The following is an 18,634-nucleotide window of genomic DNA, read 5'->3' on the forward strand; positions in this document are numbered from 1 at the left end:
CCTCCTGCCAATGCAGGGGACACGGATTTGAGCCCTGGTCTGGGAAGATCCCACATGCAGCAGAGCAACTAAGCCTGTGCACCACAACTACTGAGCCCGCATGCTACAACTACTGAAGCCCGTGCACCTAGAGCCTGTGCTCTGCAACAAGAGAACCCACCACAATAAGAAGCCCATGCACCGCAAAGAAGAGTAGGCCCTGCTTGCCACAGATAGAGAAAGCCCGTGCAGCAACTAAGACCCAATGCAGCCAAAAAATAAATAAAATAAATTTATTAAGAAACCCCACAAAACCTATATGACAATCTCAATTGATGCAGAAAAAGCTTCTGACAAAATTCAACACCATTTATGATAAAAACTCTCCAGAAAGTGGGCATAGAGGGAAACTACCTCAACATAAAAAAGGCCATATATGACAAACCTACAGCCAACATCGTTCTCAACGGTGAAAAACTGAAACCATTTCCTCAAAAATCAGGAACAAAACAAGGTTATGCACTCTCACTACTATTATTTAACATAGTTTTGGAAGTCCTAGCCATGGCAATCAGAGAAGAAAAAGAAATAAAAGGAATACAAATTGGAAAGGAAGAAGTAAAGCTGTCACTGTTTGCAGATGACATGATACTATACATAGAGAATCCTAAAGATGCTACCAGAGAACTACTAGAGCTAATCAATGAATTTGGTAAAGTAACAGGATACAAAATTAATGTACAGAAATCTCTGGCATTCCTATATACTAATGATGAAAAATCTGAAAGTGAAATCAAGAAAACACTCCCATTTACCATTGCAACAAAAAGAATAAAATATCTAGGAATAAACCTACCTAAGGAGACAAAAGACCTGTATGCAGAAAATTATAAGACACTGATGAAAGAAATTAAAGATGATACAAATAGATGGAGAGATGTACCATGTTCTTGGATTGGAAGAATCAACATTGTGAAAATGACTCTACTACCCAAAGCAATCTACAGATTCAATGCAATCCCCATCAAACTATCAATGGCATTTTTCACAGAACCAGAACAAAAAATTTTACCATTTGTATGGAAACACAAAAGACCCCGAATAGCCAAAGCAATCTTGAGAAAGAAAAATGGAGCTGGAGGAATCAGGTTCGTGGACTTCAGACTATACTACAAAGCTACAGTAATCAAGACAGTACGGTCCTGGCACAAAAACAGAAATACAGATCAATGGAACAGGATAGAAAGCCCAGAGATAAACCCACACACATATGGTCACCTTATCTTTGAAAAAGGAGGCAAGAATATACAGTGGAGAAAAGGAAGTCTCTTTAATAAGTGGTACTAGAAAGCTGGACAGCTACATGGAAAAGAATGGAATTAGAATACTTTCTAACACCATACACAAAAATAAACTCAAAATGGATTAAAGACCTAAATGTAAGGCCAGACACTATCAAACTCTTAGAGGAAAACATAGGCAGAACACTCAATGACATAAATCACAGCAAGATCCTTTTTGACCCACCTCCTAGAGAAATGGAAATAAAAACAAAAATAAACAAATGGGGCCTAAGGAAACTTAAAAGCTTTTGCACAGCAAAGGAAACCATAAACAAGATGAAAAAACAACCCTCAGAATGGAAGAAAATATTTGCAAACAAAGCAACTGACAAAGGATTAATCTCCAAAATATACAAGCAGCTCATGCAGTCCAATATCAAAAAAGCAAACCACCTAGGGCTTCCCTGGTGGTGCAGTGGTTGAGAGTCCGCCTGCCGATGCAGGGGACACGGGTTCATGCCCCGGTCCGGGAAGATCCCACATGCCACGGAGCGGCTGGGCCCGTGAGCCATGGTCGCTGAGCCTGCGCATCCAGAGCCTGTGCTCCGCAACGGGAGAGGCCACAACAGTGAGAGGCCCGCGTACCGCAAAAACAAAAACAACAGAAAAAAACACAAAAAAACAACCCAATCTAAAAATGGGTGGAAGACCTAAACAGACATTTCTCCAAAGAAGATACAGATTGCCAACAAACACATGAAAGGATGCTCAACATCACTAATTAAAGAAATGCAAATCAAAACCACAATGAGGTATCACCTCACAGTGGTTAGAATGGCCATCATCAAAAAATCTACAAACAATAAATGCTGGAGAGGGTGTGGAGAAAAGGGAACCCTCTTGCAAGGCATGGGTCCAAAGTCAGGTTATTTCTGCCTGAAGGCTCTCTCTACCTTTGCCTTTACTCTCTCTCCTTTATCTTTCATGTATGCTTCCCCCAATAAATTCTTGCACATCTAATTTTCTCTTGGCATCTGCTTCTTTGACACAGGATTTTGGGAAGAAGTGTAATTAGATATTTAGTCTAGTGTCTTAATATGGAAGTCACTATTAAGTTTTTGTGTTCTTTAAAGATTGCAAATTCCAAGTTTCACTGAACTATGGGAGAATGAATTACTTCTAACATGTTTATTACCTGTGAGAAAGTCTATTGTTCTGATTTACTAAAAATATTCCATCAAATTACCCAGGAAAATCCAGGTAGCAAAAATATATAACACTGTCCATTCCTTCAAGAGATTTCAAATAAGTTTTAAAAGGCCACAGAATGATATATATATATGGACAAATACAGAGATATATATATACACGTGCACGCACATACACACACACACACACACGGTATACCATTTAAACAACTACTATGTTCTATACTTAAAAATTCAAGTATAGAAATATACTCTGTAGTGCTGAGGTAACACTGTAACTTTTCCTCAACATGACTACATAGGTGTTTACGGTTAAGTGTGACTATTACTGTGAAGTCTCAAGTCACTTGATCAATTCCATTTCAATTTTAGACCAAAAGCAGTATATTATACATGCACCTGAAGGAAATATCACTATGTCTGTGTCCGTGTATGTGTCCGGGGTTGGGGGGAGGGGAGAAGAGGTATATGCCAGGGAAAGGTTGACTGAACGACACAGAGAGCTGAATGTTAGAAGTCTGCTGTAGTCGGTAATACAGAAACATACACGGTCTTCGTGTTCAAAGTCTTCATGGGGATTTCTTCTGTAATTTCTAGAATGGAAAGAAGAAGTTTTAAAGAAATCATTTTTCTACCTATTCTGGATGAATATTAAAAAAATGTTAACTGCCTGGGTAGTAAGAAATTCGGCCTCACCTTAAGAGAAACCTAAACTTTGTCCCAGCTACTGGGGGCACTTCTGAAACCCTGGGATTTCCTGAGTGACAGGAGCATCTTTTGTTATTTATTGTAGGCCCCTGAACGCACCTGATGGTTTATGCTAATGAGATGACTCAGGGTGGAGCTGTCTACACCAGAAAGACCAACTGTACGAGCAATCATACGTATGTAATGAAGCCTCAATACAAACTCTAGACACCAAGGCTCAGGTGAGCTTCCCTGGTTGGTAACACACTGTACGTACTACTGTCATGTATTGAGGCTAGGAGGTAACACTGTCCATGACTCCTTGCAGAGAGATAATCTGAAGTTACATATTTGGACCCCATCCCAGATTTGGCCCTGTGCATCTCTTCTCTTTGCCTGGTTCTAGTTTTTATCCTTTCCCTATAATAAATGTAGTCATGAGTACAATAGCTTCCACAAGTTCTGTGAATCCTGCTAGCAAATTATCAGACCTGAGGGTGATTTTTGGAAACTGTCTGAACTTGCAGTTGGTGCCAGAAGTGAAAATGGTCTTGTGTGAACTCTTTTGTCTGAGCCTGTAGTTGGTGCCTAACTCCTTATACTTGGGGTTAGAAGTTGTGGGCAGACTTCTGGAGGACTGTGCCCTTAACCTAACTAACTCTGAGTACTGCCCAAGATGTCCCCACACTCCCACACGAACAATATTTCCTATGTCTTCAGAAAAGGCCTAGAAGCAATGCTAAGCAAGCAGCTCAGATTTGTGGCTCCTAAATATTAACACCCTGTAACAGGAAAAACTTCCATGTTTGGGGAAGAAAGAGTATACATGATAAACCTAGGACAGCTTGCAATGTCAGAAAGCAAGAATTCATCAAAGACTAAAGGCTCAGGTCAAAAAATACAGGAGCCAATACAGCTAAAGATAAAAAAAAAACCTGAGCATCCAAAAGTATAACACAAATACTATAGATCAAAACACACTAAATACATTAAAGCTCAGAAAAAAGCGGGGCAGTGGTGGGAGAAGAAGAAGGGAAAGGAAGGAAGGAAGGGAGGGAGGGAGGAAGGAAAGAGAAAGGAAAGGAAGAGGGAAGAAGGAAGGAAGGAAGGAGAAAATTTTTAAAAGTTCTCTGCCTACTGTGGGGCATTTTGCGTCTAGCCAGATCTGAGTTCAAAGGGAAGGACCAACTTTCTCTAAAAATGGCTCCTGTCCTAACAGGAACCCTGGATAAGAAAAAATACTCTCAAAAGCTGCCTCCTTAATAGATAACTACAGGAGCTGGAGAAGATATTTAGAATCTAGTGGAACAAGCAAGAAGGCATCAATGAGTTTCTAAAACTGTAAGCCTTATGAGATCCTTCTAATTTACCAAATTATTAATATTTTATGAAAGATAATCTTGAGAGAAAGAATACAATGAAAATGAGGCAAGAGATGTCAGATTGGGAAAAGATACTGGATTGGAAAGAATACCAGGTTTCTTGATAATCTTGGGTGAATAGGTTAACTTTCAAGCTTTCACCTACTAAACTTGCCCAGTCAACCTTTAAGAGCAAAAAGAAGGTAGTAAGACATTATAGGTAAGATCTGGTTTGTGAATCATAGGTAGTAGTACTAATATCTAATTCACATGGATGTGATTCTATCCTTGATCAGTTTCAACCAGGTACCTACACTTGCATAGAACAAGTAAAAATGATGACACTTCATTTTCACTGCTCAAATGCACTTGGTGACCAATGGATTTGAGGGCTAAGAAAAAGAAGTTAAGAATGTCTTTGAAGTTTCACACAAGGTTATCAAAACAGGAAGCTACTCCTACTTGTTGATGCTGACTACCAAACCATCATGAAAGAGCCAAGTGTGTTGGAAGGAGAGTGAAAAAAGCCTTCTGATAGAATGAAAGCTTCATGGACATAACTGGAAAGACAGATAAGGACCAGAACAGGAAGGATTTTATGTGTCAAGATAAAGATTCTGAAGCATTAGATAATGGTGAGCCTTGGGGGATCCGAGCAGGGGAACATCATCAAGGGAGGAATGTGCATGAAGACAATCTTGGTGGAAGAATACAGCCTGCAGACAGGCTGTCTCATTAGATGATGAGGCCCTAAAACTAGTGAGGGGTGAAGAGACAAAGGAGAGTTATTGAAAATAAATCTCAAGCAAAATAATTGTGCTTCATTAAAGAGAGAAATGCAAGTGGAAAAGAAGGCTTTTGCTTTTAATAATGTAGCAGAAAATGTCAAAGTATAATATAAAACATTAATTAAAAAAATTTTTTTTAAATTAAAAAAAAATAGCTGAGCAAGGGAAGAAAATGAGAGAAATCCACAGAGCCCAGAATGTCATGAATCCCAAGAGGTAGCTGAACATTAAGATTTTCTGGTGGGCCTGGAGGCTTAAAGATTTGGCACTAATAGGCTATGAAAGTGAGAGAAGAAAAATCCTAGGGTCTACACAAACTGGGGAGTCCACTGAAACCCCCCTCAAAAAACTGAAACCTCAAATAAGGAGCCCATGGAAAAAGGGTAAATTTCAAAAAGATCCTTCACCACAGAGAAAAAACAGTTAAGAGAACGTTATGGGTTTAATAATGGCCTTCCAAAAGACATGACCATGCTTTAATTCCTGAAAACTGTGACTGTGACCTTTTTTGGAAGAAGGAGAAACAGACAGAAGAGGTGGCAATGAGGCAGAGATCAAAGTGATGTAGCCACAAGGATGCCCGGAACCACCACCAGTAGCTGGAAGAGGCAAAGAACAAATTCTCCCCTAGAGAATACAGTCCTGCTGACACCCTGATTTCAGACTTCTGGCCTCCAGATCCGTGAGAGAATACATTTCTATTGTCTCAGGCCACCCAGTTTTTGGTAATTTATTGCACCAGTCACAGTAAACCAATATAGAGACTTGCCCCACTTAGCCTTGGTTTGGGGAGAGGTAGACAGAACATGTTCCCATGAGAATTCTGGCCCCTTGCATGACTGGGGCCAGAACTTTCTAAACACTCTCTGTGGCCCAAAATAATTGAGTTTAAAGTGGGCCAGGGTAGACAGTGTCCCCAAAGAATTAAAGAAATGTTCCTTTAAAGTGGACATCAATATCACAAAACAGCCAGCCAGAATCAACTTGGTCAGAACTCTAGAAAGCAATCAAACGTTTACAGCAACCAAGTGAATGTTGAATCAAAGAAAAGGCAACTTGAAAATGGCAGGAAAGATCTGTGTTTTTACTTGTGCTTTACCAGCTCCTTTCTAGCTTGGTGGTGAGCTTGAAGACAGTAGCCCATGTTTCCAGTGTGGGACCCTGGTTCCTAGTTCCAGGAGGAACAGAGCAAAAGTACTGCGCTTGTTCTAACCTGTCTGGGAGCTACTTGAAGGGCTTACATAAATAAGGTGCTTGTCTCTGTTTTGCCTACTTGGAACTCACTCAGGGTGGAAAAACGGTGGGCACTGCATGAAAACCAAAGGCAAACAAAAAACCCACGGCTGCCTGGGGCAAAAGATTATGGATGAGACAGGCAATAGATTGCTTAAGGCCTGGGAGGAAAAGTTTGGGCAATGAGAGCATTAAAAAGTGCCTCTGTACGCTGAATAATTTAGAAAGCCACATTCATGCCCAGGGCAGTATGCATACACAGAAAGACCTGAGAAGACCCTAAGCATTTGATTCTGATAAAGGTAAAAAGCTTTTTTGGCCAAATGTGGCTGATCTTCAGGGCTCAGTGAAAACAGGAAGAGAAGCCTGAGGCCTGGCTGAGCTGAAGGAGTGGACCAGAACAGAGCCAATCTTTAAAGACTGGGAGAGGTAGGTATTTTGTTTTTAAACTTTTAGTTCCTGGAGGTCAAGGAAATCTCTGTCAAAATAATAGCTGAACATAAGCTAAAGGAACAGAGACTTCAGGGACTACATACAACCAGGAATACAGTCTTTGTAAAAATAGTTTGGAAAAGTCATAAACAAACAGACTGTAGCCTTCAATCATCAAACACAGCAAACCCTGGGGAAGAGAACCTGATTTCCAGAGTCACCAAATTCAAATATCCAGTTTTCAAAGAGAAAAAAAAAATTACAAGCATACAAAGATATAGGAAAGTATCGCCCATTCACAGGAAAAAATAATTAACACAATCTGTCCCTGAGGGAGCGCAGATACTTGGACTTATTAGACAGACTCTAAATCAACTGTCTTAAATGGAAAATAACTGACTAATGGAAAGGTCAATGGAAACCGCATACAAAGAACAAACCAAGAAAACAATGTATCAACAAAATGGGAATATCAACAGAGAAATTATAAAAGGAACTAAACAGAAATTCTGGAGCTGAAAAGTACAATAACTGAAATTAAGAAGTCACTAGAGAAGCTTAACAGCATAATTTAGCACACAGAACAAACAGTGAACTCGAAGATAGGACATTTGAAATCATCCAGTCTGAAGGAGAAGAAAGAAAAGAGAATGAAGAAAAGTGGACAGAGCCTAAGGGGCGTCTGAGACACAGGCCAAGTGGAACAACATACACACTGTGGGAATTTCAGGAAGAAAAGAATATAAAGAATATTTGAAGAAATAATGACCAAATCTTGATTGCAGCAAGAGAGAAGCAAAATACCAGGCTACTCAATAAGATTAAAAGATTAATTTCTAATCAGAAACCATGAGAGCCAGAAGGCAGTGGGACAACATATTTAAAGTGCTGAAAGAAAAAACTATCAACAAAGAATTCTCCATTTTGCAAAACAGATTTTTTTCTTCTTAATTTTTCTTCACAAATTAAGGAGCAATGAAGACATTCCCAAGTAAACAGAAAGTTGAGGGAGTTCATTACTGCTAGAACTGCCCTCCAAGAAATGCTAAAGGGATCCTTCAGGATGAAATGAAAGGATGCTAGACAGTAAGTCAAAGCCATATTGTTGTTACATTTTTTATTTTTAACTCCACTTTTTGTTTTCTACATGATTTAAAAGTAAATACATAAAACACAGTTAAGCACTTATGTTTTGGGGAACATAATTATGAAGATATAATTTCTGACAAGAATCTAAACGGGCAGAGCTGTATAGAAGCAGAGTTTTTGTATGTTATTAAAGTCAAACTGGTATCAATTCAAGTTAAATTGTTATAAATTTAGGATGTTAATTGTAATCCCCATGGTAAACACTAAGATCTTAAAAAACACACAGACACAAGAGGAAGTAAAAAAAGAAAACAGTAAACTGCAAAAAATGAACTGAACACAAAAGGTGGCAGTAATGGAGGAAATGAGGAGAAAAAAGGTACAAGGTTTCTAGAAAAAAATTCCCAGTAAAATGGCAGAAGTTCTTCCTTATCAGTAACTATGTTTTTTTCTTTTTAACCAAAGCCTAACTGACCCGGGGAAAGGGAAATTCCCACCTCTAGCTCCCTTTACCTTCCTTTCTTACCTAAAGAGGAAAAATTTTAAAGCTGAGTAACACCTGGGAGGGTCACAGCCCAGAGGCACAGGCTTACTAAAGACTGAGAACTAATCATAAAATTATAGAACACTTCCTCCACTTCTCCTCCCCCCATACTTTACTACAACATCATATGGGCTCCTGTAGGATAATAGGGCATTATAGCTGAAAGAATGGGCAAAGCTCTGACCATATTTAAAAAGGAATCTCTAGGGAAACCGTAAGACAACAGAAGGAGATTTGAGCCTCTGGAACCTACAGCAACAGTAAACAATAAACACAGCCTAACTCCTAGCCAGATAAACATAAAACCTTACAATAAAGGCCTATTTACCTCAGTTCCTTTTCCCCAGTACATCATGTACTGCTATCGACCAAATACTACAAGGCATTCTAAAAAGGAAAAAACACAATAGGAAGAGACGAAGCAAGCAACACAACCAGACTCAGATATGGCAGAGATTTTGAAATTATCAGATGGGGAATTGAAAATAACTGGGATTAATGTTAAGGACACTAACAGAAACGGTGGACAATATGCAAGAACAGATGGGTAATGTAAGCAGAAAGATGGAAATTCTAAGAATTAAAAGGAAATGCTAGAAATCAAAACTCTGTAACAGAAATGAATAATGCATTATACCAAAAACTTTATACCCAGGTACAGCATGTTCAAACTGCAGAAAATCAAAAGACTACCTTTGGAAAAGATAATGCCTAGCAATTTTCCACCAGTGCTAGGAGACACAAATCTTGACTCAGAAAGTCCAATAAATCCCAGGCTGTACAGCTGAATAAATAAAAGGCTGAAATGGTAAAAGGTTTTGAGTTGGGATGACAAGAAGGATGGCTATAAACAGAAAAACCCAACCCAGATCCCATCAGGGGAAGCTGTTTGAGGAAATGATTCCAGTGGTAGCAGCACTAAAATGAACACCCGTGTGTGACAGGGAATCACATATAGAACAGAACTCGGGGGAGGGCTACAATGTCATAGAGAAGTTGTCAGAACAGCCACAGAAGCTGCAATCACCGAAGTGGATGATATAAGTGGGAGAAAGAGAAAACATGTCCTCGAAGACACTGGCCCGTGCCTTATCCTGACTCTCTGTTTTCTGAATTATGGAATGGAGAATATGTCAACTAATGACCTAGCTCTTCACAGTTTTATGCAGCTCACCGAGAAAAGGTATGCTTTATAAGTTGTAAAGGAGGAAGTACAATGTCAGTTATGTTTCCTTCAAGCTGTTCTTTTAAAATACAGTGATCATTTTGATTCTCGGGGAAGAGGACAATTTTAGGATCAGCAGATAAGCTAATTTACCTAGAAGCATGTATTTTAATATACCAATATAATTTTTAGATTATTTCCAAAGCAAAAAGTAATCATCCTTTGAATTATTTTCTTCCTTATTATCTACTTTATACATATCATCCTTTTAATTATTATTATCTTAACATTTATAGTTTGGCAAATTTCTGGAGAAAGAGCAAAAAAAGAAAAAAAGTATAACAACAGTACTATCTCTTACACATATAATTGATGGCATCACAGTATTTTCAATAAAATAAAAACAAAAATGAAAAACAATTAGCACGTTCTATAATCTCCTCACCTTCTGTTTGAGCCTCATTCAAAAACAGTTTTAGCTTCCTGCTCCGAAGGCCAAACACCTTGGCTGTTTCATACAGAAGACCTTGGTGGGTCAGCCCATTCTGCCCAAGTGGATTTTCAAGCAGGAGAGTGCCTACTGTTCCCATTAAACACTCTACAGAAAAAAAAAAAAAAACCAAAATGGATTAAATCCTGAGAGTTCACCCTCTAGCTAGTGGATCCCTAATGGAGGTAGTGAGTAGACAGTTCTAATGGGTAGAGCTGAAGGCTTTGAAAGCCAGCAGTGGGTACAAGAGCAAGAGTGGGATTAACTGTACAGTCTGCAGAAACAGTCTTAAATATTTCACAGGGGGAAAAGAGAAAGGGAAGAAGAAAAAACAACTAGTATAAAAGCCCAGTAGTTTAGGGAAGAGATATTCAGTAAACAGTCAAATGAAGAGCCTGAAGACAGTAATAAATGTGCACAATGAGGACCCCAAAATATCAAGGAAAAATAAGTATCGATCTAGTCTGTTGATTAAGGCATGGATATGTACAACAGTTCTCAGAACATTTTCCAAGAAAAAAAAGAAGGCAAAATCTAAGACTACAATGTTCTGACATTTAAACAGTTCAGCTTCATTTAGCTGTAATTTTTACCTAACCAATTTACCTCATTTCCTGACCATGTCAGATGGAGGGGTGTTTCTACATAAATATACCAAAAGAAACAAGCTGTGAGTATTCCCCAAAGAAGTGCTGGAGTCTACATTTTAAATTACTAAGTTGAAGCTGACTTAAAAAATCCATATAAATCAGAGAGATTGAACATTAAAGGAAATCTTAACATCTAACACACCTGCCTGCTGAGGGTGTTCACAGCTGGGGGAGGCACGCACCTTGTGGGTCTGCATTCAAGAGCTGTAGGTTGATATATTGACAGAGAAGAGTACTAGGACTGTTGACCACAGGGGGAGTTGATCCTGCAGCCACACAAAGTGTTTTTCCACTAAGACTCAGTAAGTTGGTTTGGTTTTTTATTTCTAAAAATAACAACAAAAAAATCATTCTTTCAGGGGGAAAGTTCAGAGCTGAAGTCATTCACTTTTTCCTATTTAATTATTAAACTATCATGTAGCTTTACAGTGATGCTTTCCACTTTATTTCTATTTATCAAAGGATACTGTCTTTTCTATAAAATCAGGCTTTAATGACATGCAAATAGTAGGAAATCTTAATGTTGCAAAATAGCATAATATTCATAACTTATAAGGCAAATTGTTTTTTCCCCTTTTAGTATTTTTCCTCCATATTATAGCTCCTCTTAAAATTTCCTCCTATATCAGAATCCTAAACTTTACCATGAAAAGGCGGCTTATATTAAAAAAAGATAATTATGATCAGAAGATAAGCTGACTAATGAACATATGTGGAAAAGAGCAAGACACACAGAACACACATAGTGTAATTTCATTTATATACAATTGAACATTGCTTAGGGCAGAAGATTAGTTACAGCCACTATGCCACTAAAGGTTAAGGTGGGGCTCAGGCATTACTCAGCTTTCACAGGCTGCCATCTGCTGGGTCAGAGGGGACAGTGAGCTAGGCAGATGTGAGTTCCAGTATGTCCTTGCTTCTTATTCTACAGTGACTTGAGATAGAGATCCAAGCTGTCCACTGACTTACTTACCAGCTCCCCTTGGTGGATCCTGGTGACAGATTTTTCTCAGAGCCCCCAGTGAACCATCTGTCTTCCAGACCTTAACTTCCTCAGTTTCCCCACATCATGTTTGCTTCCCTTATCCAGCCCTTAACAGATAAAACAGCAAATGGCTGTCCACAGTGCTTCTATCAATTTACAATCCAACAGGGAATGACAGATCCTATTACATAATATCCCTGACATCTGATATTGTGAAATTTTTCTAGTTTTTGCCAATTCGGTTGCATGTGATAGTACCTCATTGTGGTTTTTCCTATTGAGGTTCAGCAGTTTTCCCTTTATTTATTGGCCATTTAGATTTCTTCTTTTAAGCTACTGATATTTAAAAGTTTCTGAAAATGAACATTCAGGTTTGTTAAGTGAGTGTACTAGTTTCCTTTGTCTGCTGTAAGAATCACAAACTGGGGAGGGAGGTGGGGTGGGGTGGGGTGGGGTGCGGTGGGTGGGACGGCTTAAAACAACAGAAATTTATTGTCTCACAGTCTCTGTAGGTGAGAAGTCCAAAATCAAGGTGTCAGTAGGGCCATGCTCCCTCTGAAGCCTGTAAGGGAATCCTTCTTTTCCTCTTCCTAGCTTCTGGAGGTTCCCAGCAATCTTTGGTGTCTCTTGGCTTGCAGGTTTGCCTAATTCCAATTTCTGCTTTCTTCACCACATAGCCTTCCCCCTGTTTATGTCTTCACATGGCCCTCTTCTTATAAGGACACCAGTCATACTGGAGTAGTGCCCACCCTACTCCACCCTATTACCTTAACTAATTATATCTGCAATGGACCTATTTCCAAAGAAGGTCACATTAGATGGTACTGGGGGTAAACATAAGGACTTCAACACATCTTGGGGTAGAGGTGGGGGATTTGGTGGTGATGTCACAATTCAACCCATGACAGTGGGAGGAAATGGACTTATAATTCTTTAAAATTTTATTTAAGCTTGTCTCATTGAGAATCTGGATTTAGCAAGACGCAGATACTATGTTTAATAAAGTTAAAACACAACAGGGAAGTCTCTGAAGCCTAGAATGTATCACATGGCTAACAGTAAAGGGTAGGATTAGAACCTTCATCTCCTAGTAAGTCCAGTGTTCTTTCAGCCATATCACACAAAGAAAGCATAAAGAGACACGTGCATGCCGACACTACTGTAGAGGCTGGCCCTGACTCAGAGTCAGGAAAAAGGCAAAGGTTATGTTACCAAGTTAAGATCCTCAATGATCAATCTCGTGTCAAAGGACACAGATGAATATCTTTTGACTTTCTACATACCTGTTTCACCATGGAAGACAGCCAGCTCTCTATTTTTTACACCAAAAATGCTAGTAACAACACTCTTCAGCTTTAGAAGGTCCAACCTATTATCTCCTTTTGGATTTTCCAGAAGTAGTACTCCACCTAAAAAGCCAAAAATATAAGTGAAACTGAAGAAAAAAAAAGTTAAATTTGAATAAAAAGTCAAGGGGAACACATCATTTGTATATTTTCTTTGGTAAATGCCTATTCACGTCTTTTCCCACTTTCTAATTAGATCTAAAAGAAACTGATGAGTTTTGAGACTTCTTCATATATTCTAGATACATCCTTTGTTGGATATGCAGTTTGCAAAGATCTCCTAGGCTGTAGCTTGTTTTTCCATCCTTTTCACAGGATCTTTCACAAAGCGGAATTTAAAATTTTGAAGAAGTTCTATTTATCAGTTTTTCTTTTTATGGATTGGACTTTTGGTATAAAGTCTTAAAAACTCTCTGCCTAAGCCTGAATTCTAAAAATTGGTTTTTTCCTAAATGTTTTATGTTTTTAAAAAAATAAATTTATTTATTTTATTTATTTATTTCTGACTGTGTTGGGTCTTCGTTGCTGTGCGCGGGCTTTCTCTAGTTGTGGGAGTGGGGGTTACTCTTCGTTGCGGTATGCAGGCTTCTTACTGAGGTGGCTTCTCTTGTTGCAGAACACGCTCTAGGCACGATGGCTTCAGTAGTTGTGGTGCGTGGGCTTAGCTGCTCTGCGGCATGTGGGATCTTCCTGGACCAGGGCTCGAACCTATGTCCCCTGCATTAGCAGGCAGATTCTTAACCACTGAGCCACCAGGGGAGCAAGTCTGTGATCCATTTTAAGTTAGTTTTTGTAGAAGGTGTAAGAGTTAGGTCTAGGACATTTTTTTTGCATGTGGATATCTAACTGCCTAGTACCATATAACGACGACTACTGAATTAAGTTGCTTTTGCTCCTTTCTCAAAAATCATCTGGCCACATTTTGTGGTCTATTGTGAGTCTACTTCTGTATTCTGTATCTGTGACAATGATTTTTGTGTCTATTCAATGCTCATGCCACACAAGTCTCCAGATAAGTCTTGAAGTTGGGTAGGGTAATTTCTCCCACTATATTCTTATTTTTCAAAAGTGTTTTAACTATTTTATTTTTTTCTCCTTCAAGAAAATTTGGCTATATCTACAACAAAATATTGCTGAGATTTGACAGGACTGAGTTAAACTTATATATTAACTGGGGGAGAACTGACACGTTTATTATATTGAATTTTCCAACCCATGATTATGGCATGTCTCTCCATTTATTTATTTATTTATATTATTTATTTATTTGTTTGTTTGTTTATGTATTTATTTATTTATTTATGGCTGCGTTGGGTCCTCGCTGTACGCAGGCTTTCTCTAGTTGTGGCGAGCGGGCGCTACTCTTCGTTGCAGTGCGTGGGCTTCTCATTGTGGTGGCTTCTCTTGTTGTGGAGCACGGGCTCTAGGCACGTGGGCTTCAGTAGTTCTGGCACGTGGGCTCTAGAGTGCAGGCTCAGTAGTTGTGGCGCATGGGTTTAGTTGCTCCGCGGCATGTGAGATCTTCCCAGACCAGGGCTTGAGCCCATGTCCCCTGCATTGGCAGGCAGATTCTTAACCACTGTGCCACCAGGGAAGTCCCTCTCCATTTATTTTGATCTTTGATTTTTTCATCATTATTTTGTAGTTTTTGACATAAAAGTCCTGTACCTGTTTTATTAGATTTATACCGAAGTATCTCTTTTTTTGAGCAATTGTAACTGGTATTACATTTTAAATTTCATTCTCCATATGTTCATTGCTAGAATATAAAAATTAATTTTTGTATGTTTATCTTATATCCTGTGAATTTGATGAAAACCTTTTTCTTCTTTTTATAAGCAATATGATTTTTTTTTAAAGTAATAGATTTTATAGGGCTTCCCTGGTGGCGCAGTGGTTGAGAGTCCGCCTGCCGATGCAGGGGACATGGGTTCGTGCCCCGGTCTGGGAAGATCCCACGTGCCGCAGAGCAGCTGGGCCCGTGAGCCATGGCCGCTGAGCCTGCGCGTCCGGAGCCTGTGCTCCGCAACGGGAGAGGCCACAACAGTGAGAGGCCCGCATAACACACACACACACACAAAAGTAATAGATTTTATTCAGTTACTTTGGAAACAAACCCTCCCAATTAAAGCTTAAACCCAAATGGTATATAAAACTAGCCAAAATACTTTAAAATAATATAAAGATCATTTGTAGTTTTTTCCTCATAACATGAATGCTTTCAGTCAGACAGTAAATTATAAACCATATCACATCATGTTGATGCAGATGATAAATTGTGGTTGCATTTGAAATCAATCCTGGGAAAATAATCTTGTTGGAGTTATGAGCTCTTCCTAGTTGTTTGGTCAGTTGGTCCAGAAAGCAGTATTGAAGTCAGCAGATGGGGGAGCTAGGCCCCATCTGTTTTGTCACTGCTCATTCTGCTGGCCTTCTGTGACTAAAGCTGACAAAAAACCCTGGCCCTGTTGACATTTCTTATGCACATCCTCTGCTCCTGCGACTAATTCCTTCCACAGGACCACCTGTCTCCACCTAAGACAGGCAGAATGTTGGCAGTGATGGATCAGCTCACATGCCACACATCACTGAACTTGTGCAGCAGTGTAGAGGACCACGTATTGCCCGAGGTATCATCACAGGTCCAAATGGATATACAAACATCCTGGGAATAGCTGGTAACGGTGCTGGTGGGCAAAGCAACAGAGGGGTCCCAGTATACATCTCAGTCTGTAGATTCCTTGCAATTTTCTATGTAGACAATCATGTCACCTTTAAATAGAAACAGTTTTATTGCTTCCCTTCTGATCTGCATGCCTTTTCTTTTCTTTTTCTTTTCTTGCCTCATTCTACTGGCAAGAAGCTCTAATGCAATGCTGAATATCAAGTTGATGAAGTTCCTCTCCCTATTTTTCTGATAGTTTTTTTTTTATCATGAATGAACACTGAATTTTGTCAAATGCTTTTTCTAACTGGTATAGTCTTATAAGCTTTTAATCTGTTAATATGGTAGATTATACTGATTGGTTTTTGAATACTGAACAAGCCTTGTAATGTTGGACTAAACCTCACCTGTCATGATACATAATTCTTTGTATATACTGCTTTATTCAATTTCATGATTTTTTGGTAAGAATTGTACATTTATATGCATGAGAGATATTTGTAGTTTTCTTTTTTTGGTATTGTTTGTATCTGGTTTTGGTGTCAATACTTTATTATGGAAATAAAGTGAGTTAGGGAGTGTTCCTTCCTCTTCTATTTTCTGGAAGATCTGTGTAGAACTGGTGTTTATTCTTTTAAAGTCTGGTTGAATTATCTAGCAAAACCATTTGGATCTGGAGATTTCTTGAGAGTTTCATTACATTTTAAAAATTGCCATATCTTTTACCTTTTGCCTCAGTTTCCCTTCCTCCCTTGCCCAAGACTTATTATGAACTTTGTTTTTCAAGTCCATGTTCTCATATTTCATAATTCTATATGTTTATAAACAATGTGTGATGATGTATTTTTAAAATTTACATGAATGCTCACTATTGTATATTTAATTGTGAAACTTGTTTTTTCATTGAAAATGTTTTTTAAATATAGAAAAATTTATACATAGAGATACATTTCATTACTTTTAACTGGTATGAGGAACCGACCTTATGAATATGTCTATGTCCCTTTTTGATGGACATCTGTATTGTGCAACACCATGAGTGATGGCATTAAACTCAACTAGAAAATCAAATTTACAATCAAAGTTTCTAGGGAGTTTTTAAATTATGAATTCAATCTCCTTAATAGCTATAGGGCTAATGAAATTATCTATTTCATATGAGTGAGTTGAGGCAGTTTGTGCTTTTTGAGAAACTGGTTCATTTCATCCAAGTTGTCAAATTTATGTGTAGAGAGTTATTCACAGTATTTGCTTATCTTTTTGATTTCTGCAGTCTGTATTGATGTCCTATTCTTTTTTCTTTTTTTTGATGTACAGTAAACTTTTACTATTTTATTCTTGATATTGGTAATTAGTGTTTTCTTTGGTTCTATGTCAGTCTCACTAGAGGTTTATTGATTTTATTAATTTTTTCAAAGAACCACATTTTTTGTTTTATTATCTTTATTGTTCTATTTTCAATTGCTTTGATTTCTGCTCTTATTTTTATTTTCCTTCTTTCTGCTTACTTTGTTTTTTAGATTCTTGAGGTTGGAACTTAGATTATTGATCGAAACTTTCTTCTTTTCTAATGTTAGTCTTCAGAGATACAAATTAGCTGTAATCCACAAATTTTGATACTGTATTTTCCTTTTCATTGAGTTTTATGCATTTGTTTTTCCTTAACACTTTTTACCTGATCAAGGATTATTTAGAAGTATGTTTTTTAGCTTTCAAATGTGTTAAGATTTTGCTTTTACCTTTCTGTTATTGATTTATAGTTTGATTTCATTGTGGTAAGAGAACATACTCATTTCAACTCTTTAATCTGATAAGGTTTATTTTATGGCCTAGGCTATAATATACCTTGGTAAATGGGAACTTGAATAGTATGTGTAGTCTGCTGCTGTTAGGTGGGGTGGGTGTTCCATAAATACTGATTAGATTCTGATTTTCTATCTAACTGTTCTCTCAAACTATAATTACGGATTTTTCTGTTCTCGTTCAAGCTCTAACAGTTTTTGTTTTATGTATTTAAGCAGCTCTGTTGTTACGTATATATACATTTAGGATCATTATATTTTCCTTTGGGTTGACATTATATCATTATTTAATATCATTGGTAATTTTCTTTGCTATAAAGTGTACTCACTGAAATGAACATAGACACCCTGCTCTCTTTGAGTAATGCTTGCATGGTATATCCTATTCTAGCCTTTTACTCTCAACCTACCTATTTTGTTATACTTAAGAACTTTCTTGTACACAGCAAAAAGCTGGGTAATGTGTTTTTATGACTCTGCCAATCTCTATTAATTGATGTATTTACACCATTTACATTTATAATTACTGATGTTAAGTTTAAGGCTTCCATTTTATTTTCTGCTTCGTATTTGTTCTACTTTCTTTTTCCAGGCTTCCTGTGGGATACTTGAACATATTCTAGAATTCCATTTTTATTTGTTTAGTGTTTTTGTATGTATCTTTTAGTGTAGGCTTTTATAGTGGTTGCATTAGTTGGTACACTATATATACATAACCACTGGTGTTGACATTTTACCAGTCTGAGATAAGTGTAGAAATCTTAACTCCCTTTACATCCCTTTGCTCTTCCCTATTTATAACTATCTTGAATATTCCTTGCATATGCATTTAGAGGTTTTAGTTTTTGTTGCAACCATCAAACATAATTTTAAAAATTCAAGAAGAAAAGTCTGTTGAATTTATCTATATTTTGACTCTTTCCA

General features: G+C 37.9%; 1 protein-coding gene across 4 annotated transcripts in view; it reads right to left on the reverse strand.

Annotated features, from left to right (window-relative positions):
- Nucleotides 1-2,548: 2,548 nt before the first annotated feature.
- Nucleotides 2,549-18,634, reverse strand: part of IARS1 (isoleucyl-tRNA synthetase 1) — an 81,621-nt gene continuing 65,535 nt past the window's right edge. For all 4 annotated transcript variants that reach the window (XM_082620210.1, XM_082620209.1, XM_082620208.1 and 1 more), the window contains exons 31-34: nt 13,181-13,306; nt 11,092-11,235; nt 10,215-10,367; nt 2,549-3,063 (exon numbers count right to left, since the gene is read on the reverse strand). In XM_082620210.1, the coding sequence (XP_082476336.1) occupies nt 2,981-3,063; nt 10,215-10,367; nt 11,092-11,235; nt 13,181-13,306 (506 nt within the window). In that variant the 3' untranslated portion in view covers nt 2,549-2,980. The remainder of the gene's footprint in view (nt 3,064-10,214; nt 10,368-11,091; nt 11,236-13,180; nt 13,307-18,634) is intronic.

Source organism: Mesoplodon mirus, assembly GCF_964341445.2.
Source record: "Mesoplodon mirus genome assembly, chromosome: 1".
Taxonomy (NCBI): Eukaryota; Metazoa; Chordata; class Mammalia; order Artiodactyla; family Ziphiidae; genus Mesoplodon; species Mesoplodon mirus.